Source organism: Diplodia corticola, assembly GCF_001883845.1.
Source record: "Diplodia corticola strain CBS 112549 chromosome Unknown scaffold24, whole genome shotgun sequence".
In the NCBI taxonomy this organism is placed as follows: domain Eukaryota; kingdom Fungi; phylum Ascomycota; class Dothideomycetes; order Botryosphaeriales; family Botryosphaeriaceae; genus Diplodia; species Diplodia corticola.
Genome location: NW_017971503.1, coordinates 250,125 through 273,540, shown reverse-complemented (window position 1 = coordinate 273,540; position 23,416 = coordinate 250,125). Strand labels below are relative to the sequence as shown.

Genomic DNA, 23,416 nt, shown 5'->3' with positions numbered 1-23,416 from the left:
GTTGTGGGCAGAACCCCTTGCTTTTTAAGTCGCCACCACTGATGAAAAAATGCTGACAGCCTCGCTCCACAGCCCCTTCATGTCTTGGTCTAGCAATACTACGGTGTGACCAGCTATACGCCCGCGTCCCACAGATACGTCTGCCTAGCCCCGCTTTGTGTCCTTCTAGGCTCCTACAGCCGCTATATTCATCAGCCCGGTCATCGACTCTCCTCCAGAATTAGAGGGCCTCGTCGGTCTATTGGTGAACTGCGCAATGTGCAAAATAACCGAAAACCCTCAGGATCCTTTTTTCAGTGCCGCCAATGTCATTTCGCAGCAGCTCAATCAGTGTGGCTGATGCTTTAGTGCAGTAATCTATGCCGCCTCTTGTGATACCTGAGTAAGATCGATCTCCCCGAACACACTATATAAGGATGGCTCAACTCCCTCGCCCTACTCCCGAGCCAGGCCATGGATGAAGCTGAAAGAATGGCCACCACGGACACAGTTCCTGGCTCTTCTCCATACAGCACTCTGGAAGTCGACCAAGTGGCGAACCATCGCGAAAAACTGCTCAAATCTCCAAGTGACGCAGCCGAATATGGAGCGAATGTATTACCGCAGGTCGGAGCCAATCCAGAAAACTTACCGGAAGCGACCCACCCAGAAGCTGGAACTGAAAATCCGCCATCAACGACACGTGGGACACGCAAACGGACGTTGTGGATATTATCCGCCTTGGTACTTCTTCTTGTCATAGGTGCTGCCGTCGGAGGCGGAGTGGGCACATCATTGACCAAGAAAGACTCTTCCCTGCCCGCAACCGCCTTCCTCCCAAACACCAACCTCGCAGCGGTAAACTTCACCGAAGACTCTGTCGACCATCGCATTGTCTTTTTCCAAACAGCCGGGGACGGTATCTATCAATCTGCCTGGAACTCATCCAGAAAGTCATGGACCGTGTCGCCAGTAAACATCAAGGGCAGCAACGCTTCTCGCTCAGATATTTTCAAAACCCCAACCCCGATATCAGCCAGCTTCTACGCATGTTCCTCAAACGTACGTCTGCCGGACTCTATGACCGCTCCACGCCTGGACGACTAATTCAACGTCAACCAGACCCCCAACCTCACCCTCTACTTCCTTGACGCGTCCTCGCGCCTGCGCCAGCTTCAAACCTCGAACCCAGCCGACTTCAACTGGACCCCCGGACCTCTAGACACCACCATAAACATCCCAGCCGACTCGCACCTTGCATCGTACAGCTGCCAGCATCCGTCCTACGCCGACTACTCGGACGCGTGGTTCCAGGGCTCGGACGGGTTCTACGAGGTAGTCGACGCGTCGGGCAACCCCAAAGACAGGGTCGACGATGCGCTCGCCATGAACGCCAACATCACGATCCGGAACCCGCCGGCGAACTCGAGCCTCACGCTCGTCCCGCACTACATCTACGACTACAATCGCACCGCCAAGGCGCCTTGGGTCTCGCTGTTCTTTGTCGACTCGGAAATCCTGTGGCAGTACCATTATAGACGTAACAGACTTGCATTTATGCGTAAGTTTCTTTTTTTTTTTGTTTGTACCCATCCTCGAGTGGGTTCGAATAAGAGTATGGGGAGGCGGGAACAAACCATTGACTTCAGTTCCACAGGTCACTTCGACGGCTCAAACCAACCCCGTCTCCCGGATAACACCAACATCGCCGGCTTCAGCTGGGGCTACAACAAAGACATTCCCAACGTCGGGGGGCTGCAAGTCCTGTACACTATGCCCGATGAGAGCGCGGGCGGCATCTCATATCTACAGATGAACAAGATAGACGGCGAAGGGATATGGGAGAGCATCGACGCGACGAACGCAAACAATCCGTTCAAAGGGGTGGCGAGCTACTCGTCGGTGGCAGCGACCGAGGTCGGGTCGGTGTATGCGGTCGTGGAGGACAAGAGTTCAGGAGAAGTGGAATTGAGGGAGTGGGAGTGGGTGCAGCAAGATTTGAAGTATACAGAGCGGGGGGCTGTCAATACGGAGGTGCCGCGGACGTGAAACAAACAATGGGATTGAGGATCAATGTAGAAGAAACCTAGTGATGGCTGCCGCCTTTTCAGTTCGCGACACACTTGTGGCTCAAGACCCTCATCGACTGCTTTCCGTCCGCGCCGAAGCCCTGGTTACGCTGTTGAGTATTCACCAGCTTCGTAGAAGAGCCTCCATTGCTGTCGCAGTCACGCGCCCTTCGTCACGGTTCCTGGTTAGCTCACTCATCGCTCGAGCCGCAATCGACATTGACTTACTCCCACACGGTGCAGTCTGCGGAGCCGTCGAAGCTGTACCACAGCGCTGGCCGGCACGTGAGCCATGTTCCCTCAACGTTGTAGCACTTGCCTGCCTCGCCTCTGAAGTTGTGCATGGCGTAGCAGTCCTGATAGAGATCCTCCTTGTACTGAAGAGTGAAGCCATTGCCGACCCATTTGTGAGAACCCCGACCGGTATCTCCGAGGCCTTCCCTGTCACATTCTCGCGGGTCCGGTGGCGAAGTGGGGCATTGAGGTGAAGTCAGTGCAGTGAGATCGGGGTATGCGGCGACGCCGTGGAGGAGAAATGCAAAGACGAAGGTGAGGATGAAGGCGGCCATCGAAGCCGTGTTGAGCCTCATGTTTGCGGCCAGGACTACGATTGTGAAATTCGAGTGCCTGTAAAGTTTGTTGAGAGAGAGGCTGAATGGTTCACCTGCAATCGGCGAGTAGGTGTGACCTTTTATACTCCATGGGCGCGCATCGCAGCTGCCTTTTTATGTTTCAGCATTGCGGGAAGTCACGTTTGCGCTCTCTGAACAACTGACAGAACAAGGCCGAGGGAGAGCGCGTGCGACGGGGCATCAAACCGTTAGCCAACGGCCAGTCCAACGTAACCGTGAGACAACGCTGTGATTAGTCAATAACCGCCTTGTCTTTAGTGTCTCACAGCATCCCATTGGCTACTTGCACCCGGAAGACCAACCGCAGCCCACAGCATATCACATTTGTATCGGCTATCTGCATGCTGAGCTACGATCCAGCAAGATATTTGTGAATACTCGCATGTCAGAAACGCTAAGCCAAGCCCGCCAAAGCTGGGAGCCAACGGTGCATGTTCCGCAACATAGTTCTTGCTGAGAAAACCTCTCACTACTATCCTCTAGTATCCGAGAACTAACAACTGGATATTCTTTTGCAACAAGCGAAAAAAAGCAACGAAAGAGCCGCGAATGAAGTACGGTACAGAGATCATGTAGAACGGTGTACGTCGAGTATGCGAGCTGGACGTATACAAGCTACATATGGATAGTCAATAAAAGCACTTGAAAACAAGCAGCCATGAAGAAACACAGAACTTACCCCAGTGTAGAACAACGACGCCATCAACTTCTGTGCGCCCCATCCATCCGGAGCAAGATTTACGCCTTCGGCGGCATCTCACTCCGTCCATTATCCGGCACTGCACTTCCCGTGGCCCTCACGGTGACTGTGACGGTGACTGTGCTGTTCCGCGCTGGACGCAGTGCCGGTGTAAAACTGCCAAAAGCCGTGTGCGAGGTCGTACGGTTGGCATACGGCGCCTGCGTGGCAACCGGATGGGTCGAAGTGCCGTTGCTGTTAATCCAAGCTACCCCAGCCGAAGGTGTGCGAACAAGGCCGGAGAAGGCGGCAAGAGGGAGGATGCCAAGCGAGATTACGTGGAGGAGCTGCATTTTGGTCCGTTTGCGAGGAAGTGCCTGGTGCTGACGAGATCAAAGGCGGTGGGAGACGATGGTATATATAGAGCGGTGGCGGGACAGCACAAAGGCATTGTTCAAGATCTATCTGCTGGCGCGGCGAGATGGGTACCATGGCGCTGGCTACATGAGAAACACGTTTTTTTAAAAAAAATTCTACCAAGTAGTGGATACGTGGTACGGTACGCTTACCATGGTTCGCAATCAATATACTGTCCTCACCACAAATTCGAGAAGAAATTTCTTCGCTACCACAAATACACGTCCGCTGATAATCCCCAACACCCGAGACCTGAATCATCATATCGCCTCAAAAACTGGTTCATGGCCAGAAGTTGTGAACGACAAGACCCCGCAAGCATAAGCAAACCCAAACATGGCCCCGAACTTCCACATGAGGCGCATTCCCCTCTGCAACTGCCAACAATTCAACAAAGCGGACACGGCATTTCGACACCTTGCAAGATATCAAACATACCCATGCAGCCCAGGGACCCTTATCTCACCCCAAATTATCACACACGAAGCACTCTCAGTCCGACCCGATATACTGCTTCCTCATTCCACCCTGCCACGTACATTTGAAACTTGAGACATTGTATGCCATGGTCTCCCCCAGGGCAACCGGACCGGTAGCACCATGCAAGCTTATCATCTCGTCAACGCAGTCCAGTTGCCTAGTACCTTTGGCATCAGCATGCAGGGAAGCGAAAAAAAAAAAAGAACCAAAAGTTTCCCTGAGGCAATAAAAGACAGGTGATAGACTCAAAACCAAGGGTGGAAACCACTTACGTGTACAAGAAGCACATCGCCTTGTCTGCTTCCAACTCGTGGAAGAAGTACGCATCGGCCAGGTTGTCCCATTTTCCAAAATTTGCAGCGGTCAGGTTCGCGCAAACGTCATGGTCGGCAATGATTGACGTGCTGTTAGTTCCGTTATTAGCGAACAGAGTGAAGGCGGTAAAGGCTTTGTCCGGGTCCATGGCGTAGCGCGGGTCGGGCCAGATGTTGATCCAAGAGGACAGTGTCGTCGTCGCCGCAGTGCCATAAGCCATAGTGGTAGAGTTGTAGCCAGTGCTTGTATCGGAGGTTTCCGTGCTTACGGTTGCAGGGGCAGAATCGTATGATGCCGGGAGCGTTGAGGCATCGGCAACAACAGTCCCGGTCGTACCAGTAACCTCAACATTAGATGTGGAAGTCGTGCTGGCGGTAGTTGTGGTTGTAGAGGATGCTGTAGTACCCGCGGCGGTGCGGCGGAGAACCTCTGCACGATAGCTGTTTGGAGCAGCAGAGCCCGCCGAAGCCAGAAAAGCAAGAAGCAAGAAACCTTGGAGGAAGAACATGGTGGCTCGAGGTGTGCAGAACGCCGTTGATGGGCAGGGAGAACACAAGGCTATGTAATGATAATATCGGGAAGCCATCGACTCACTTTTTGAGGTTAAGAAGGTTGCAGAGATTAAAGAATACCACAACGATCCCTCGAGATCGTGAACGCCCCCAGCTTTTCCTTGTCGCCAACGCCGTGCCCAATCACCACCCACCAAGTCTCGAACAACACGATCTGACAACGCATATTAAACAATCCTTCTACATTGAGTATAGCCACCAATTGATACTCCTTATCTCCGTCAGAATGAACTCATAGCAGAACCCCTAATAGCTACGCCGAACTCACTAAGCCTGTTCAGCCTCCCTAAGTAAGATCATCAAGGGGAGAGAGGAATATGAGCAACACCTATCAATGCAACCACCAGCATCGGTCGTGGGAAGAAGAAACAAACCCTCCCCCAATCTAAGTGAAATCCAGCAACTTCAAGAAAAACAAGAAGAAAAAAGACTCCCTTTGTTTTGTGAAACCCCTTTTTGTTACACCCACCCACACCCGCTCACGATCCATACGCGTACTCTCCTCCGTCATCCGCCCAATCATCCTCCACGACACTCCTCTCATACTCTCCACCCGTCACACCCCGCTTCTTGCTCTTCTTCTTCGTCTCCGCCATGGCCTGGACATTGCTCAAGCTGGTGTAGAACGAGCGCACCCGCTCATGCGCATTCACCTTCTTGGGATCGAAATTCATCACCTGCAGGCCGGCCATGTTGGTCGCGCGCGACAGCGCCACATACGCCTGGCCCTTCTCGAACACGCGGCCCAGATCGACCTTGACGCGCTCCAGCGTCTGCCCCTGCGCCTTGTGGATGCTCAGCGCCCACGCCAGGATGAGCGGCACCTGCGACCGGCTGGCCACCACCTCGCCGTTGGGCAGTTCGTTCTTCCACGACTCGCGCTGGCAGAGCAGGTCGCGCATCGTGCCGTCGGGCAGCGTGAAGCGCACGACCGGGTACAGCTGCGAGCTGGCATTGAGCATGTCGGTGATCTTCGCGCGCCGGCGCTGTTCGAGCAGCATGCGCTCTTCCGGGTCGTCCGGGTTGTTCGCCGACGAGATGCCGAGGTATTGCTCTTCGTTCTGCTGGTAGCTGTCGAACATGGCTTCGTTCATGAAGCCGATGACGCGGCCGAGCGAGCCGTTCACGAGCGTCTCGTCCATGTTCTTGATGAGCATCACTTGAGCGCCCTTCTTTAGCTGGATCGCCTCGGGGGCCATGCAGTTGGCCAGTATCCTGTCGCGCTGCGTCTTGTCCTGAATCGTTCCGCCGTCCTTGGCTTCGTACGTTCGCACGTCTCCATGGAGAACCGTCATGCGTCTCCGGTTTGCTTCCTCAACCTGTTGGCGAAGTGGGAAGAGCTCGGTTGCCTCCAAGCCGCTTTCCGACTCAAGGGGCCTGTTCAGCTGTTTGAATGCCTCGATGGAACTTGGGGAAAGACGGCCTTCTCTCATCTCGTTCAGCATTCCAGCAAACACGGGGTCCTTCTGACGGAAAATGTGTGTCAACCCGATCGTGTGCTCAATCACCGTGTTCCACGTGTTGGCATCAAACGCAAACTTGGCCACCTTGTTCTTCTCCGGAACGGGCGGAAGTTGGAAAAAGTCTCCAGTGATGATCACCTGGATACCTCCAAAAGGACGACCATTGTTACGCAAGTTCCGCGCAATGGCCTCCAGCTTGTCGAAGAGATCACCGTCAATCATGGACACCTCATCAACGATCAAGACCTTGACCCTCATCCACCGATGCTTGTGTTTTTGATTGCGCTTAATTTTCTTGACGAGCTCCTCCACCGGCGCGTTGCCGAGACCAATTCCAGAAAAGCTGTGCAGCGTCACACCGCCGATGTTGCAGGCGGCCAGACCAGTGGATGCTGTGACAGCGACGCGCTCCGACTCCCGAATGTACTTTTTCTTGAGCGCCGCGATGATTTCCCGGAGAAGTACGGATTTACCGGTACCCGCCGAACCGGTAAAGAAGACGCTCTTGCCCTCGTTCACGACAAGGTTCAAGACGTGCGTCTGCTCCTCGCTAAGGAAGACCCTTGATAGTTTGCCTTTCTTGGTGCGTATGGAATCCGCAATCAACCCGCTCGCGCCGGTTGAAGACGTCTTTGTCATCTTTTTGTTCACGTCGCGCTCACGGTGGTTCTTCTGCATCTGCTTCATCGCGGTCAATGAAGTATTCCACAGTAACTTGCTGTCCTTTGGCTGGGGTCTCGAGCTCTCATTCGTTGCAATTGACTCCCCATGTTTCTTTTCTTCCTCGGGCCAAGGCAGCGTTCGCTTCTTCGCCGGTTTGGGTCTATCCTCCGGATCTTCCGGGCCGGAGTAGAGGAACCTTTTCAGCGCCGTGGCCTGAGGCTGCGCTTGAGTGTGCTCTATCGGAGATGAGGACCACGGAATCTCTTGAGTCGCGTCTGGGCCGGGCTCAGCTTCTACGTGGTTCTTGACTTGAATGCTCTGCGAATGATAGCCAGAGTCAGAACGTTGAAATCGATCCAGCCCTTGAAAGCGCGGCTTGTAGTCGTTTGCATGAGGCAGCGGTTGAGGTTTGGGGAGCGATGCAGGCTTCGGTGGTGCTGCATTGTTGGACACCGGAGCGGGGTAGGTGACGGTGCTCTTCGTGGAAGGGTCTTCGACATCGAGGTCGATATCGTCATCGAAGTCATTTTCGTCAAAGTACACAGCGTCCATGGCGGGCGCGGTCGACTTCTTCGCCGTTGTGGTATCGTCGATGATGTACGGGTTATGCTGTGATCCAGTCTTGGGCAAATCCTCGTCGCCGAATGCCCTCTGTGGATCCAATGCCTTTATCAGGCCGCCCGAAGTTGGTTTTAAACCTCCTGCACCGTTATGTACCGGACGGGAGCCTCCGCTTGTGTGGGTGGTTGTACTTGTTCTGCTCGTATTGCCAGTTGTTGCTGCGAGTGGTCGCGAGTCGTTCGGCTTGATTGTAGCTTGGGAGAGCTTTGCGGTCTGTTGTGCTGGTGTAGCGCCCGGGAACAATTGTTGGGAAAGGGCTGGCTTTGCGGGTCTGGAGGATGCGTGGTGGGTGTCGACAGCCTTTTTGAACATGGCGGGGGCGGTGTATGGGCGCGTTAAAGTGGAGTGGTAGGCAGGATAGGTAACAGGATAGCGCGAAGATGAGCGCGGCAGCGGCGTCGGCCGCGGGGTGGCGGCAGCTGGAGTGCGAGCGAGAGGACGCAGACGCAGACGAGCAATAAGGGCGGAGAGACCAGACACCATACAGTATATGGTGAGAACGACGCAAAGAGTTGCAAACAGAGTAAGCGTGGTGGCCGCAGTAGGCATTGGGGTGTTGCCTCGCGTATCGAGGTGCCGCGATGGTGAAAGACGCGTCGCGCTGCGCGGGCACGGGCCAAGCAATTAGCCTCCACGGCAGACGACGTCGCGAACGGAGCACGTGACCGCATCAGGGCCGACTCCGATGGCGCGATTAGACCCTGGCGAAACGGCTAAATCCAAAACTACAGTGGCATCCGGATGCGGCGATTGACTGTCCCAGAAAGGACAGTGGCATTACTTTGGGATAGCATGCTAAGAAGGGTGAGAACATCAAAGCTCGCCAGCGGGAGCCCATGTGTATGTAGCATTAGAACATCTCATCAATCATTCAGTCCCAATCCAACCCAGCTTTTCCCTTTTCGGTCTCGCCCTACGTAGAACAACCCCGTCACCTTTTCCAACTTTTTGAAGAGTAGAGAGTAGTGGAGAAAAAGACCACCTCTATGGATGAAATCTCCCGTGCAACAGCAGAGCAGCGGCGTACACTACGCCCCGTGAAGAAGGTCTTTTGGAAAACGTGGCATGTAAAAAAATAAAAAATGCAACAAGCAGTCTTTTCCGGCCGTGTAGGTCGTCATATCATACCTCGTGATTCGTGCGCAACACGCAAAGGTGGTGCCATCCGCCCATGAAGCTTTGCCCTTTGTGCAGCTCCGAAACGGTCTCCCATGCGAACACCGAGGATGCAGCTAATCGAGCAGTAACGTGTGCAAATGAAATCTCAGCTTAGGAAAACAGCGTTTTGTGAGGAAAACCATATCAGAGTGTACGAGATACTGAAAGCGGAGCCCATTGCAGATCGTTCCGATAAACTCAGAAAAGAAACGCTCGCCGATGAAGCTAATGAGAAAGCGACCAGTACCTGCGACCAAGGGGTATGTGTAGTAGATAAGAAAGTGATTTTCTGTAAAGAGCAGAGAGAAGCACGTTACATCATGATTTGTCTGATTTGAACCACCACCAACGAAAAAGAAGCCAGCAATTTTTTTTCCAAATAGAAGAATCATTGCAGAGCAGTTGCAAAGACGACAGAACTAAAGAACCCCGGCATTTGATGAAGAAACCGTGTCGACATGCTTGTTGGAGTGCAGAAGAAATCCACTCGCAATCCTTTGACCCTTGTGTGAACGCAGCAATTTGTTGTGAACCCGTCAAAACCCCACTTCTCCTAGAATAAAAGGACAACTACAGTATGAACCGGCGCAAGGGGGAGGAAGAAGTTGCTTGCATCCCATCATTTTTACAAATGTGAAAGCGACCATACGGTAGTTATCCAAGCACAGCGCGAAGGTTCTCGTGTGAAGAGGCGAAAGTCGAAGCGAAGACGTACGCGAAAACTCGGCCGTTGCGCAAGGAATCGTGGGCGGGGACACTTAGCCCGAGTATCCCTGGAAGCCGTTGTTGACCTGACCGAAGCCGCCAGGGGTCGGTTGAGCCCACTGCTGGGCGCCGGCGTTGCCACGACCGAACCCTCCAGCGCTGCCCGGCATCTGCTGGTAAGGCTGGGCCATGGCGGGGCCGCCAAAGCCACCCTGGCTCTGGGCGAAAGGCTGAGCACCGGGGCTAGGGCCTAGACTTTTGTCAGCTCCAACAAGGCATGCATTCGATCCTGGGGTAACACGTACCCTGAGGAGAGCCCATGGGGCCGCCAGGTCCACCATACTGCGGGAAGTAGGCGTTAGGGGTGGGCGGGAAGGCGGAGTTGGGGCCGCCAGCCGGGGAATAGCCATCGAACTGGCCAGTCGGGGGACGGTCCTTGCCCCACTGCAATCCCGTTAGTAACAGAAAATAAAAATCCTGGTCGGTCGTCAACATACGCTGCACTTCAACGGACGTCCGTTGACATTGTAGCCATTGAGCTGGCAGATGGCCATGGCAGCGTTCTCGTGAGTGTCCATCTTGATGAAAGCAAAGCCGCGGTCGCTCTGGAAGCGAGTCTCGACGACGTAGCCGAAGTTCTGGAAGAGGGGAACGAGGTCGGACTGAGTCGTGTAAGGAGTGAGGTTGCCGACGTAGCACGTCGTCTGCCACTGCGGCGTCTGGTTGACAACCATTTCATAGGACTGGACGCCGTGCGTAGGGAAATGGTGGTGACCGTAGGGGGTAGTGGGCGTCATTCCCATGGAGGCCATGGCCTGCTGCTGGGAAATCGACGGCTGGCCCTTCTGGTTCGCCCAGTTGCAGCGTATGGCACGCGAGCCAAGCCACTCGCCATCCATCGAGCTCAGAGCCTTCTCAGCATCGGAGCGGTCACGGAAGGCGACGAAACCGTAACCACGGGAGCGACCGGTCTTCATGTCCCACATGACGCGCGCCTCAGAAACGGCTCCAAAAGCGGAGAAAGCCTGAAGGAGCACCTCATCGTTGACCTCGTTCGATAGGTCGCCGACGAAGATGTGGAAGTGGTTAGACGTGTCTTCCTTAGGTTGGTTGTTTGATTGATAGGCCCAATTGACGCGGATCTCCTGCTGCAGGTGTCACTTAATCGTGGTACCAGGCGGGAGGGCTAGGCGACTTACGCTTTGGTGGACGCGACGGCCGTTCAGGGTCTGCATGGCACGCTCAGCTGTGCCAGGGTCATCGTACTCAACAAAACCATAGTTGAGACCCTTGGACTGAAATTTCTACATACATTAGCCTTGTAAGGGAGACGTTCGCGCACGCAAGAGGGCAGAGGGAGGGAGAGGGGTGATGGACGACCGTTGAACAACATCGCATTGTCGCAGCGCACGTGGGGACCAGCACGGTGATGCGGGGCAGCAAGCTCGTACTGCGCCGTCGACACCAGGTATCGATAGGAAGCTGTAAAGCTTGGATGGCGCAGGTCCCCGTATGCGACGCGACCACGTGCTGACAAAGCCGAGGAAAAAAGAGGGCTACGTACATTCTTGTCCGGGATGATCTTAACGCTCACGACGTGGCCAGCAGTCTCAAAGATCTGGCGCAAGACATCCTCGGTGATGCGAGGGTCCAAGCCACCGACATACAGGGCGCGCTTGTTCGGCTCCGGGGCGGCGCGACGAACGTAGCCACCAGCGGAGGTGGGCGACATGACACTGCCGGACATTGGCGAGCTAATGGCCGTCGGGATGGGGTTCGTGTTGGGAGGGATTATGACGGGGGCAAGCGGCGGCGGCGGCATGTGGCCCTGCGAAGCCTGAGGGTTGCCCTGGGCGCCATTGTCGTAGCCCGGCGCGCCAGCGGGGGCCGGAGGCGGGGGCAGCGAGGCGCCAGACGCAGCCGTGTCAGACATTGCGGAAATGCGAGATGGCAGTCTGGTGGTATGGATGAGCAAGCGAGCTTCAGGCGCGATGGGGAAGCTATTCTGGCGCGTGGGGGTTGGTGGTACTGACACGCGACAGAGCTGCTGTTGGGCGGAGCGGACGAGCGAGAGCTACCGGTGGGCGGGACCGCGGACGCAGGCCAAAGACAGATGGAGTTGAGCGAATGCAGATGACAGGCGATGCAGAGATGGGGTGCGCTCGCAGCGAGCGAGGGCGTGCGTGGGCGAGGCGAGCGAGGTTGTGCGGGTACAGGTACGGAAACCGACTCGCTGGGACGGCGACGGGAGGCGTCGAGGCCGCAGGGACAGACGGCGGTTTCGCGTTGGGCAGACACAAGGAACGCGGGGGCGGAGGGGTGAGGAAGAGGAGGATGGAGGGGAGAGGAAAAGAGACGAGGGGGGGGGGCGCTTGGGCAAGCAAGCGACGTGCAGAGCTGTCGGCGCGCAGTCGAGCTGTGGGGTGAGTTGCGAGTTGTAAGAACTTCTTGGGCTCTCTCCCGCTGCCGCCGCGAGGGAAAGCGCGCTACCCAGCCTAGGGCTCAAAATTCCACCGGCGGCCCGCTCGCGCGCTAAGTTAAGAATAGCGTCTGAATCAAGCCGCTGTCCAACGGCGCGCGGCCTGCGGGATCGCCGGTGGAGTCGACAGCTTCGGTCGTCGAGCAGGGCACTGCCTAGTCTAGGGCCATTCCACGTGCGCTGTGAGCCGCATGCCTGAGGGCTGCGCTGTTTCGAGAAAGCCCGCGCACGCCAAACCACACCCTGCCGTGCCGCCGTGCCGCCCTGCTGCCCTAGCCGCTGCCCGTGCTGCTGCTTCGCTCCGACCCGACGAGCGAGCCTGTCGCTCTCCCGCCGTGCGTCGACTGACGCCTGTGGCCTGCTCTGCCACCGCACCTCACGCCCGACCGCCCCGCCACAGCCCACTGGCCACAGCCCACTGGCCACAGCTGTCGGTGCGACACGCCCACACGCCTCACCCACACCAGGCCACCCACCACCTCCGAGCTCCCACACTCCGCACACACCTACAATGGCCGCCGCTGCCCACCCCACGCCCCCCGACACCAAGCCGGTGCAGGCGCCGGTGACGATGACGACACAGAGGCAGGACGAGAAGCCGCCGCGACACCCTCACAATGCGGGCGTCCTACTTGAGTCCATGCAGGCCATGCTCAACGGCGCAGTGAGTGATGCGCAGTCCCACACACGATCGCTGAACGAATGCTCATCGCGTCTAGCTGCTCGAGGTCGGCCATAGCATGAAGAATCCACAGCGCCCGAAGCTCACCTTCCCGTCGACCCAAGGCCTCCACGGCCCGAGACACAACAACATCTCCATCTCTGCGAGTTACGAGCGCTTTCACCAGTGTCTGGATGAGATTGAAAACGAGCTTGTGAGCTGTCACGCCACTTAGCAGGCACCCAACTTCAAATAACAATGTTTCTGTAGTTCCGTGCAAAGGCAGTTCTACGCCGAGACTACGCCGCGCGCCGAGAAGAGCGGGAGAAGCGAGAGGAGGAGGAGCAGAAACGCGCCGCCGAAGCTGCACAGAAGATAGCTGCGGAAAAGAAAGCCGCGGCACCCGCCCCGGTCGTCCCGGTCAAGCAAGAGCAGCGGCAGCAGAAGGACATCGACATGGCCGATGCGCCGGCGGCCGTGATCCATAGCTCGAAGCCGACGGCAGACGCGCCCTCCATCGCCGCGCATACGCATCTCCCCCCGCGCCCTCCGGCCATCCAGACTCAAGCGTCCGCGGGTGACCCGGCGCAGCCTGCGCCTGCGACTGGTACAACCGACGACCTGTTCGGACGCACCCCGACCACGGCAGGCGTCAACAACAATGCCGACTTCGATAGCATGTTTGAGGACTTCGCAGCCAGCAACGACAACGAGGATAACGGAAGCGACACGAACATGGACGGCAATGATGAATTCGATTTCGCACTGCTCCCCGGTCTTGAGAGCTATGCGAACAGCGACACCAACGCCGCCGACGAACCCGGCACTAAGGACGCCGCGCTCGAAATCGATTTCAGCGCGCTCGACAAGGCTTCCGACCCGACGAAGGCCAGCGCTGCCGACAATGTGAAGGCCGGCCGAGAGGCACTGCTGAAGAAAGCCGAGGAAAACCAGAAAAGAGAGAAGGAGGAGGAAGAAAAGAAAAAGGAAGAAGAGGAGCAGAAGAAGAAGGATGAGGCTCAGCAAAGCCAGCAACAGCAGGAGAACCAGGATCAGAACGACATGTTCGGTCAGGGCGACTCCACGTTCGATGATCTGTTCAACTATACGGACTTCGACATGGGCGGAACAGGTAGCACGGGCGGTGGCGACACAACATTCGACGATGACTTCTTCAACATCTAAAAGAAGAACGTCGGTCGAGCGTGTGTACTTGGCGATAATGCGCCAAAGCCACATCATGCGTCATATATTTGCATTGCGATGGCTTCATTAGTCCTTTCATGCAAGTGCTGCTTGGATTACTTTTTTTTTTTTTGGGCGTTCGAGGCCTCAAGCACCAGTGGCTTAAGGTTGCACTACATGCTCGCGCTTCAAGCATGCTATTAAGATCCCCCAACAGTTGCAGCAAGCCATATCATCTATTGCCGGAGCCGTCTGCTCACACAGGCTGAGTGGAGTTACAGTATCACTAATAGATCAATTGAATTCAAGTGTTACATTCAAATAAATATCTCATACCCATAGAATGTGAAGACGTGTTCAGGAAGGATAACCTAATCCCATAGGGTAAGGTGAACAGAAATACCAAGGGAAGACCAGTAAGTTGTCAGTATGCTCCAAATCCCGAGAAGCAGACTGTATTTCGCGGGAAATGCTTTGCGCCCTTGGAATATTCCGCTGTTGCCATCACTCTCTGCCCTCACACGCGAGCATCATACGCGGGAGAGGAGAGAGCAATAAGACAGAACTAAAGGAAACGATGAGATAAGACGAACTACATTACCACCTCCCTCCTACTCCCTCCTTAAGCGTTCCCTTCTACATCCCCTCCGCCAGCCTTCTAGCGCTTGATGGTTCTCTCTGCCGCGACTCCCACTCCCACCCATGACCCGCTTCCCATAGTCTTACACAAAATAAGTCACATAACGAAACCACGTCAAGCAAAAGTCATAAAGGATGACGAAAGGAAGAAACAAATCTCCAAGGCTCTTATTTGCATACCTCACAGCAGCATCTTTAGTAAAACCCCACTTGTGTCATGCCATCCGACCAAGGGTGCAACCAGGATATCTTGCCACACGAGACACGATCAACCACACACATCTAGACATGAGGAGGGGGGAGGAGTATCAACATGGTGACATAAAAGAAAGAAAAGGGAAACTCGGAATTTCGTCCCCCAGTCCTTGTCCCTGCTTTGCTCGGTATACATGCGCCATGTCCACGCGTCATCTGCCCCGTAATCCATGTATCCGAAAAGAAAGCATTTTGCCCGAAACGTGGCAGTCCCAAGACTCCACGAAAGGGGAAGGTGTCCGAACAAACATGAAGGCGGAGGAAAAAAAAAGAACAAAAGAAGGGTTTTCTTCCGATGTACCCGTGCATGATCTCCGAAATACCCCGGACCAAGTACCCTGGTTGAGATTACTCCGTGAATAAAAAGAAAAGAAACCAGCAAGGAAAAAAAAGCAAGGAGGAAGTGGCACCTAGGATCCCCGCCCAATCATTGATCCAGATGTTGGTGAAACACTCATTTCCTCCGCCAATGACATATCAAGCCAGCCTGATTGTGCTAGCGGAATCATCATCCGTAGCCGCCCATCATTGAAAGTGTCCACTTTTGCCGCTTCCCCGTCATTAGCCTGTAGGCTAGTTGAATGCAAAAACGGGGTGCAGGCGTGACTGCTTGCAGATGCCCAACATAAGAAACCATCCTTGATCGTAAGCAAATGAAAGAGGAGGGTCATGATTGATCGTGACAATGAGAGAAAGGGAAATATTGTTCCAAGAAGGGAAGAGAAGATTCGGACGAGCTCATCATCCAGCATTCCGGACCACCTTTCAATCATCCACGTCCATGACGTCGGGTCCGTAGGCTGAGTTCGTCTCATGAGGGTGCCTGTTCGACTTGCCACCACACAGCCTGTCCTCTAACGTCCTCTTCACATCGTCGCTCACACCGTCTCCAAACGATATTTGGTGCAGCCAGGTCCTGCTCAGTCTCTTCGTGGTCAACTTGCTTAGTGCTTTGAGACCATAGAAATCGGTCTCTTTCTCCTTTGATACTCTTCCGGTCGATGATTCCTTTCTTTCCGCCTTGATCTGCTCCTTGATCCAGGCGGCATCCTTGATGTTGATATGCAGCGTCTGGAGCTTCCGCTCACTGGTGGCCTTCAGCTTCTCGGCAAGCTCCTTGATCAAGATGCGCCAATCGGCGGCAACGGAGGCCAAGCCTCGGGAGTCGATATCAAGGGCTAGATGGCGGACGTTCTGAAGGACATTGGGGCCGATGAACTTCGTCACGCTTGTGCAAGTGTGCGCGTGGTGCGGTGGGGGCGCACTGATAGTGAAAGTCTTGTCGTACATGGCTTCAAGAACCTCCTCGTTAATTTTCCGGTTCACGCGGAGGAGGCTGGGGGAAGTCATGGACGGCGCTATCGCATCCATCGTCGCAGGTGGGTTCCACGATTTGACGGCCGTGTTGCTTGCCTTGACGAGAGCATCGTTTGCATCATTGATGTCCACGAGATAATGGAAGATTCGCTTGCGCAGGTTGTCGTCGAGGGTCTTGAGGAGATAAACGGGCGGCGTTTGCATCCACTTCTTGGCTTCCGTCGCATACTCCTCCAGAAAACCACCGAAATTAACGGTCTTGATACCACGGAGCTCTTCAAGGCTGGACATCATTTTCTCAATCTCATCCAGAAAGTAGCAGTGGCCTTGGGCGGGGCACGTGGCCAAGTGTGTCACGACCTGTGCACCCTGCATTGCGATGGTGAGCTCCTGCAGCTTGTGCGACTTGGTCCAGACGCTGACGGCGGACCTGATCAGCCTGAAGAACTCCAGAAAGTCACACCACGTGTGCATCTCGCCGAAGCTATCGTCGCGCGTGATATCAACTTTGCGCAGGTTCTCGAGCAGCCTCACAGAGGCGACGTCTGTGATCAAGCTGTTGGGCGTCGTCGAATGCGGCAGCCAAAGCGTCTTCCGGTGAAGGATGTACACGGCCTCCCGGGTCATTTGCTTGTTCACTAATAGCAAAGGATGGACGTCACGGTTGGGCCATTCGATGGAAGTGTTGTCGTGGACGTGGGCCTTATAGTGGTTCGTAAGCAGTCCCGCCACGCCCTTGAAGTCCAGCATGTATTCGTAGATTTGGTTGCGCAGTTCGGCGGGCAGCTGAAGGAACGGGAATTGAGTGCGCTTCCTCAAAGTCATTGAGCGGGTAGCGACATTGCGGCGCGGGGTGTCTGAGGAAGAAGCGTCGCTGTCGCGTCGACTCGATCTGCGCGCAACGGCGAGCCTGGTCCGAGTGTTGGACCTGGCGACACTTGCCTTGGTGTGCCAATAGGTGGTGCTATCGGACGTCTTGTAGGAAGCAGCGTTTCTTGCCCTTTTGGCTGAGCGGGTGTCCACCGCCGAAGAAGTTCTCTTGCCCATATTTGCAAGGCGGGTGGAGGGTTAGTGCGGACTCTTCGGGCGTCGGTTTGGTCAAGGGTGATGGATCAAGTAGCAGGATGGTGGCACGCGGAGCGCGCGAGCAATCGGATATCTCCCGGAGCAGGAGTCTGGGGCCGACAGATCGGCGGGCGAAGACCTGGAACCCGTGAGGTTCAGCTGCAAGACCTTGCGCACTGACAGCGTTCCAGTGCCCTATGGCTGGTATGCGGCGGAACGCGGGCTTGGAAGCTGACCTTACGTCCCAGGATCCCGGCGTTGGCTGCGTGGCAGCGAGGGATGCGGATCAGCACTGTCGACGTATAACCAGGCGCGCTCAGCGGCTGCGGCGGTGTCGGGCAGGGAGACGGGCGTGGAAGCGAGCGACGCGGGGACGTTGGAGGACGTCGGGGCGATGGTAGTCATGCGGGTCGCGGGGCGGTGCGCCTTGTCGATGGCATGTGCGAGGCTCAGGCGCGCCTGCGCTTCTGGTGTCCGCCGGGATCGGCACTAGTCTTCACCGGTGGGCTCAGAATCACGGCCGGCGCGGGGGGAAGGGGCCGCGTCGACGTGGGTGAGCGTGTCGTTAATGTGAGGTTCTGGAAGGAGCTGGCTGGGTAAACGACGATGACGCCGATCCCTCGACGCGGATGCGCGCCGGGTGTGCCCGTGACCGCTCGTGCGCCGGCCGCCGCCGCAGCCCAGGCCAGCAGGGATGCGTGCGCCTGTCTGCACCTGTCCCTGGACTGACAAAACCCACCACCCACCGCGCACCTGTCACATTGTCAGCCTCACACCAGATATGTGGAGAAATACATTTGTCTATTGTTGCCTGTCTGGCCTAGTTTCCGACAAGCCCTGTCGCCCATTCCCTGTACTTTCCCACTGAATCATAATCCAAGATCCGGCCAGCCCGAATAGTGTGTTCCCATGCGCCTCGCTCTGTAAACGACAACGGAGTAGTACGCCGAAAAGAATGCGACTCTCCACCCAATTCGCTATGCCAGAATTCCATCAAAAAAGAAAAACCATGCTCTCGCAAACAGCCGTGACTTCCGTGTATCAAAACAAATCACAGCCCGACGGGAATAAGATCCACCGCTGCCTCAGAACCCGCCGGTGTCGCTGCGCCCGTATTTTCCATGTCGTTTTCCGTAGTCGTAACAGTCGTGTCCGCGCCCTCGGCGCCGTCTTTTTTCCCGCCGCTCTTGCTAGCACTAGCTGTGACCTCGTCGATGATGTGGTCAAATTCGATCTCGCCGTTCTCGGGAACCTCGTCTCCCTTCGGTCCCTCGCCGTCGGCTTGGCCACCCCGCACAGGGTCGCTACTATCGTTGAAAACCGATGTGCCACCCCAGAAATTCGACGTTGCTGTGAGCGGGTCCTCATATAGCGCGAAATTGAAGCTTGCACCGAAATTGGACGGCGAACTCGAGAATGGGATGTCTGTGCTTGGCGGCATGCCAAAATCGAAGTTGCTGAAGTCCATGAGCCCGGCATTGCTGGGTGAGCTAAGGTCCCAGCTTGAGCTGGCCATGTTACGCGCCGCAGACCGCGGCGTCTTGGTAGTGTTGAGGATGTCATTGAGGAAGGCCTGAGAGAATGGAGACATAGCAGCTTTCGGCGTCCTCGAAGCTTTCGAGGGTGTAGAAAGAAGCAGAATGTCATCTACAGCCGCGTTGACTGCAGCGTTTGCTGGAGACACAAAACCATCCCTGGCACCAAGGGCAGCCCGCTTCGATTTGGACGTCGGTGTCTTTATGAACTCGGATAAAGTGCGAGTACTCTTTGCGCTCCTTGGAGACTTGAAGCAATTCTGCAGCAGGTTCCCATCCGGGTCGTCGAACAAGTGAGCAAAGCCGTCATCCATCTCAGCCGGGGGTACGTTTTCTTTGTCCTGGACATCGGTAGCAGGTTCGCTACGAGGGGGACGGGGGAGCTGACCGAACACAGGCTGCGCGATCTCCTTCTCCTTCTGCCCGTCCTCCAAAGACTTGAACTGCCCAAACCTACGGGGGGACGGGAAGAGAATGCGCCTAGTCGGTCTACTAGGAGACACTTCATCCTCAAGGTCGAGTTCGCTTTCTTGCAACCCGATCAGCCGGGGAGGGCTAGAGTGAATGGCACGAGCCAATGCTGCGCGGCTTGCACCAGCCGCGCCCGATCCGGGCTCCTGCGAGTCATTCGAGTCTTCTCTTAGGGGCTCCAGGCTGACAGCTCTTCGGTCTTGGGCATTATTAATGCGTTGCCATTTGGCGGGCTGTTCGTCTTGTCGAGACTCGGCCTTCCTTCGCTGATCCCTCAAGGCATCCTCCGCTCGATCATGGTTGCACTGCAGCTCCGTAGGCCTGGCGTCAGTTAGTTCAGGCACGCTGTGTTGCAGCCCATTCTGTTGCAAATGGTCCTGCTGCTCCTGCTGATCCTGCTGCTCCTGCTGGTTCTGCTGGTCTTGCTGGTCCTGCTGGTCTTGCTGGCCTTGCTGGTCCTGCTGGTCCTGCTGGTCCTGCTGCTGCTCGGCTTGTTGGGATTCTTGCTCGGGATCCATGAACTCCATGACGTAATCGGGGTAATCGCTCATCAACTGCGACGGTGGCTCTTGCATGGCGTCGAATGTCGGCGAGGTCTGTTTGTCATCGCCCTTCTTTCTCCTGGCCGGCTTTCCGCCACCGCGCTTTTTCGCTCCGACCGTCCTAGGCTTAACCTCCCACCTGTCCGCGGGCCGCATGTTGCCATACTTGAAGAAGTGTAGACCGCAAGGATTGCAGAGTTGCATCTTCGTATAGTCCCCGTTGTTCTTGTCCAAGTTGGTCAAGCTCTTCTTGAACACCTTGTATTTTTCAACGGCGTTCTCCTCATCCGGATTGGGCTGGATTACCTCGAAGCCGACAATGGCTCCTGGCTCATCCAACGACGTCGCGATGCCAGCAGGGCTACCTTCGATCTCCTTGTAGAATGCCTTTCGCCATGTAGGCGTCTGGATCGCTCCACAGCACTCACAGAAGTCGGGCATCGTACCTTCAGCCAGGCTTTGCATCAGTCTATCCTCAATGGCCTTCTTTCTCTTAGCTCCAGACCCACTGCGAGGTGCTGGTGATCCCGCCCGTGACTCTGTGTGTGTCACAGCTGGCTCGTCAGCTTGAGGCTCCTTAGGAGTGCCGGCGGACCAGGTGTTGGAACGGGGAAGCGTCTTCTTTGCCTTAGGCGCCGCTGAACCCTTCTTTTGGAGCTTGCTACTGCGCTGAGTAGCTGACGTAGGCGCCTCGGGAGATGCGCTTGTTACAGTGGCGGAAGGGCTTATGGCAGATGCAGTCAGTGGTTGAGGTGCAGCTTGCGAAACCTGAGACTGTGATTGCGGTATTTGTTGGGATTGCGGCCGCCAGGGGGCCGACTGAGGCTGGCTGGCAAGACCTTGTGGTTGGGCATCATTCTCAGACTGGGGTTGGATCTGAGGTTCATGCTGCAGCTGAGACGGTGACTGGGATGAAAGCTGTGGCGGTTTGGCAGGTTGATTTTGGGAAGTGGATTGCGGTGAGATGTCTGGCTGTTGTTGAAGAGAAGGTGAGGGCTGATGCTGTGGCTGAGGTTGAGAATGTTGCGGCACTGGAGGACACGCCGGAGCCGAAGGTTGTTGCTGGGGTACGAAAGTCGGGCGTGCTTGCACAGGAGGGGCCGGTGCGAGATTCCTCGGTGGTGGCGGTGGCGGAGGCGGGGGTTTTGAATCGTTTCGCTTCCTCCCACGTGTCTCAGGTTTGGGTCCAGGCCCTGGTGTCATGCGCTTTGCGGATGCAGCCGCACGTTGTGATCGATAATCCGGCTGCCTTCGACCTACATTGGTCGGCAAGAGTTCGGGAGGGCCAGGAGTTTCGAATTGCCACTGGTCCGAGCAAATGACTGCAGAAGGAGGCTCGGTATGAGATTCGGTTGTTGGACGGACTTGCTCGGGTTTGTCAGCCGCGCCAATCTCCAACTCTCGGTCCATTCCAGTACCGCTCATGAATCCAGAATCATCCGGGTAGGGAAGGGTTGGCAGACCAGGGCTTGAAGCCGCGGGCGAATCATGATTCGGACCAAACACTGGAGGCGAAGACGGAAAGTCTGCAGGCGAGTCCTCAGCATCAGCCATCTGCTCGTCTTCAGACCCAATGGCAGATTCCGAGTAAGGCCCACGCGGAGCGTATGGCGATGTGTAACGCCTCATGCTCTGCGAGGATGATGCCCGGCGCAGAGAGCTAGTCCCTCCAACGGAAGGACGGTTCCGCGGCTGAGGCAGCTCGTGAGGTATCGGGGTGGGGGCGCGAGGTGGTGGCTCCAGCGAGTTGGTGCATCCTCCAGCAGCAGGGTTGATAGGGGTGGGCTTGTGTACACGGACCGAAGCAGCGGTGCTTGCTGTTATTCGAAGGGTATCGGCCCTAGGTCCAAATTGTGACTTGCCGCGCCAATCAGCCTGTACAACACATGCTCTTTTCCTTGGCGGGCCGTCTTCCTGCTCAGACTCCTGGCCATGCTGCTGGTTATTGCGATGGTCGAACTGAGATTCATGACGCGAAGCTGGCCGCTCGCTGGTATACGATCCTCTTGAACATGGTCTAGAGTGGTCGTGGGTGATTTGCTGTAGCGCAGCGCTAGAGCGCATGCTAGGAGTGGGGCTGCCTGCCCTGCTGCCTGCTCGGCTACCGGCTCTGCTGCCTTGGCGGCTTTGAGACAAGGTATGCGCGTACGGCTGGCTACCACGTCTTTCCTCAACGGGCTTCTGGGTTAGCAGTTGATGAAGGGTCTCCACACCACCGCTGTTGACGCGTTGCATGGTTCCCGAAGGTTGAGACGGGCCGGCTGCAGTCTGTGCGGCGAAAGCGTTGAACTCCGGATTCGACTTAAGGGCGGCCCATTGGCTGTGGTCAAAACCCTCGGGCAGAGCCCTACTGACATTACGGTATCTCTCCATCGTCTCCAGATATTCGCTCTGTAGGAAAGTCGGGACCGGAACGAGTTTCAGCTTGACTTCCAGAGTCTCCTTAATCCCCCCACTGAACAAGCCCAGGATATTTTCGCGGACCTTGCCGGTAACCATCGTCTTGGAGCAACTTGCCGGGGCATCGGGGGTAGGCGAGGTGGTGGCGAGGATCCATGAGAGCATTCCTTGACCGACGAGCGGGGTTTCATATTCGGAGTAGTCGTACGCGTACACGGTGTAGTCGTGGCCAAGCTTTGCTACAAGTTCAGGGCTGTACGCGGTTAACGGACGCGTCTATGGCCGAGGATGTGATTGACACATACCTCGCTGCCACAATGGCTTCGATACACGTCCGGAGCTCAATGACGCCTACTTGGGTCTCCTCATCAATAGGGACGGTCGGGATGTTCAACGCGTTCGGCAGACGCGCAAGACAACACGTTTTGTGCGAGTCATCAAATGTGTAAAGGACCTTGACTGTGGAGCGAACAGAGAAGTCAGCGTCTGCAGTCGAACTGCCCACGTCTGAGCCTTACCTCTCATCAAACGCCTAGGAATGTCGGAGGTCGGATCGTCATCGTCGTCGCCGGCAACAACGGGCATGTTGAGGGGCGACGGCTCCCCGTAGGTAAAGGGAGACGACATGATGCGTCGAGGGTGAAGGCATCCACGGTGGAGTTGCAAATGAGCGTGGAAAGTGGGTGCGGATGATGTTGTGGAGGAAGGGTAAGGACGCGGGGTGAGACGCTTTAAGAGGTTGGTTCGCGTCTGAACGCGACGGCGCGACGCGCACGATGAACGCAGACTTTGACGCAAACTCTACGAAAGTTCTCAAATTCCAGCCATCCGCACTGCAGAGCGTTGCTGTGGAGCGCAAGCACGCCCATGGCTGCTGCCTAGAGCTCATGCGCAAATAGAGTCATTGATTCAAACAGCAATTGACCGTCGTGATCAGACGAGCTCCCCGCAGAGCTGCGTGCATCATGGTAGTCGCGCCAGGCCGACGTGATTGGCTGACGCGAGGTCCACGTGACCAGACCCGACGCCAAGACACGGCCGCAGCGGAACGTCGTCCATCGCAAAGGCTGTCTGGAGCTTCCACTTAACCACTGCCAACTGTCCCGCCGTCAAC

At 56.1% G+C, this 23,416-nt stretch overlaps 8 protein-coding genes across 8 annotated transcripts; 2 read left to right on the top strand and 6 right to left on the bottom strand.

Annotated features, from left to right (window-relative positions):
- Positions 1-453: 453 nt before the first annotated feature.
- BKCO1_2400086 (fungal fucose-specific lectin protein) lies at positions 454-2,028 on the top strand (the record flags this gene model as incomplete). The annotated part of the gene is made up of 3 exons (XM_020273187.1): positions 454-1,041; positions 1,102-1,540; positions 1,637-2,028. 3 exons carry the CDS (start codon positions 454-456, stop codon positions 2,026-2,028), a joined length of 1,419 nt encoding a protein of 472 aa, XP_020130589.1.
- Positions 2,029-2,086: 58 nt separating this feature from the next.
- On the bottom strand, positions 2,087-2,638 carry BKCO1_2400085 (uncharacterized protein; the record flags this gene model as incomplete). The annotated part of the gene is made up of 2 exons (XM_020273186.1): positions 2,087-2,216; positions 2,277-2,638. The coding sequence occupies 2 exons, from the start codon at positions 2,636-2,638 to the stop codon at positions 2,087-2,089; spliced, it is 492 nt and encodes a 163-aa protein (XP_020130586.1).
- Positions 2,639-4,524: 1,886 nt separating this feature from the next.
- On the bottom strand, positions 4,525-5,079 carry BKCO1_2400084 (uncharacterized protein; the record flags this gene model as incomplete). The annotated part of the gene is made up of 1 exon (XM_020273185.1): positions 4,525-5,079. The coding sequence occupies one exon, from the start codon at positions 5,077-5,079 to the stop codon at positions 4,525-4,527; it is 555 nt and encodes a 184-aa protein (XP_020130587.1).
- Positions 5,080-5,622: 543 nt separating this feature from the next.
- Positions 5,623-8,202, bottom strand: BKCO1_2400083 (mitochondrial dna helicase; the record flags this gene model as incomplete). Its single annotated transcript, XM_020273184.1, has 1 exon — positions 5,623-8,202. One exon carries the CDS (start codon positions 8,200-8,202, stop codon positions 5,623-5,625), a length of 2,580 nt encoding a protein of 859 aa, XP_020130592.1.
- A 1,604-nt stretch (positions 8,203-9,806) lies between these two features.
- Positions 9,807-11,686, bottom strand: BKCO1_2400082 (nuclear and cytoplasmic polyadenylated rna-binding protein pub1; the record flags this gene model as incomplete). The annotated part of the gene is made up of 5 exons (XM_020273183.1): positions 9,807-10,003; positions 10,059-10,197; positions 10,251-10,898; positions 10,953-11,057; positions 11,318-11,686. The coding sequence occupies 5 exons, from the start codon at positions 11,684-11,686 to the stop codon at positions 9,807-9,809; spliced, it is 1,458 nt and encodes a 485-aa protein (XP_020130593.1).
- A 1,057-nt stretch (positions 11,687-12,743) lies between these two features.
- BKCO1_2400081 (tubulin-tyrsoine ligase-like protein) lies at positions 12,744-14,078 on the top strand (the record flags this gene model as incomplete). Its single annotated transcript, XM_020273182.1, has 3 exons — positions 12,744-12,896; positions 12,952-13,107; positions 13,164-14,078. 3 exons carry the CDS (start codon positions 12,744-12,746, stop codon positions 14,076-14,078), a joined length of 1,224 nt encoding a protein of 407 aa, XP_020130590.1.
- A 1,659-nt stretch (positions 14,079-15,737) lies between these two features.
- Positions 15,738-17,336, bottom strand: BKCO1_2400080 (coiled-coil domain-containing protein mtmr15; the record flags this gene model as incomplete). Its single annotated transcript, XM_020273181.1, has 1 exon — positions 15,738-17,336. The coding sequence occupies one exon, from the start codon at positions 17,334-17,336 to the stop codon at positions 15,738-15,740; it is 1,599 nt and encodes a 532-aa protein (XP_020130591.1).
- A 1,069-nt stretch (positions 17,337-18,405) lies between these two features.
- Positions 18,406-22,929, bottom strand: BKCO1_2400079 (gata transcription factor; the record flags this gene model as incomplete). The annotated part of the gene is made up of 3 exons (XM_020273179.1): positions 18,406-22,555; positions 22,608-22,761; positions 22,821-22,929. 3 exons carry the CDS (start codon positions 22,927-22,929, stop codon positions 18,406-18,408), a joined length of 4,413 nt encoding a protein of 1,470 aa, XP_020130490.1.
- Between the last annotated feature and the right edge of the window lie 487 nt (positions 22,930-23,416).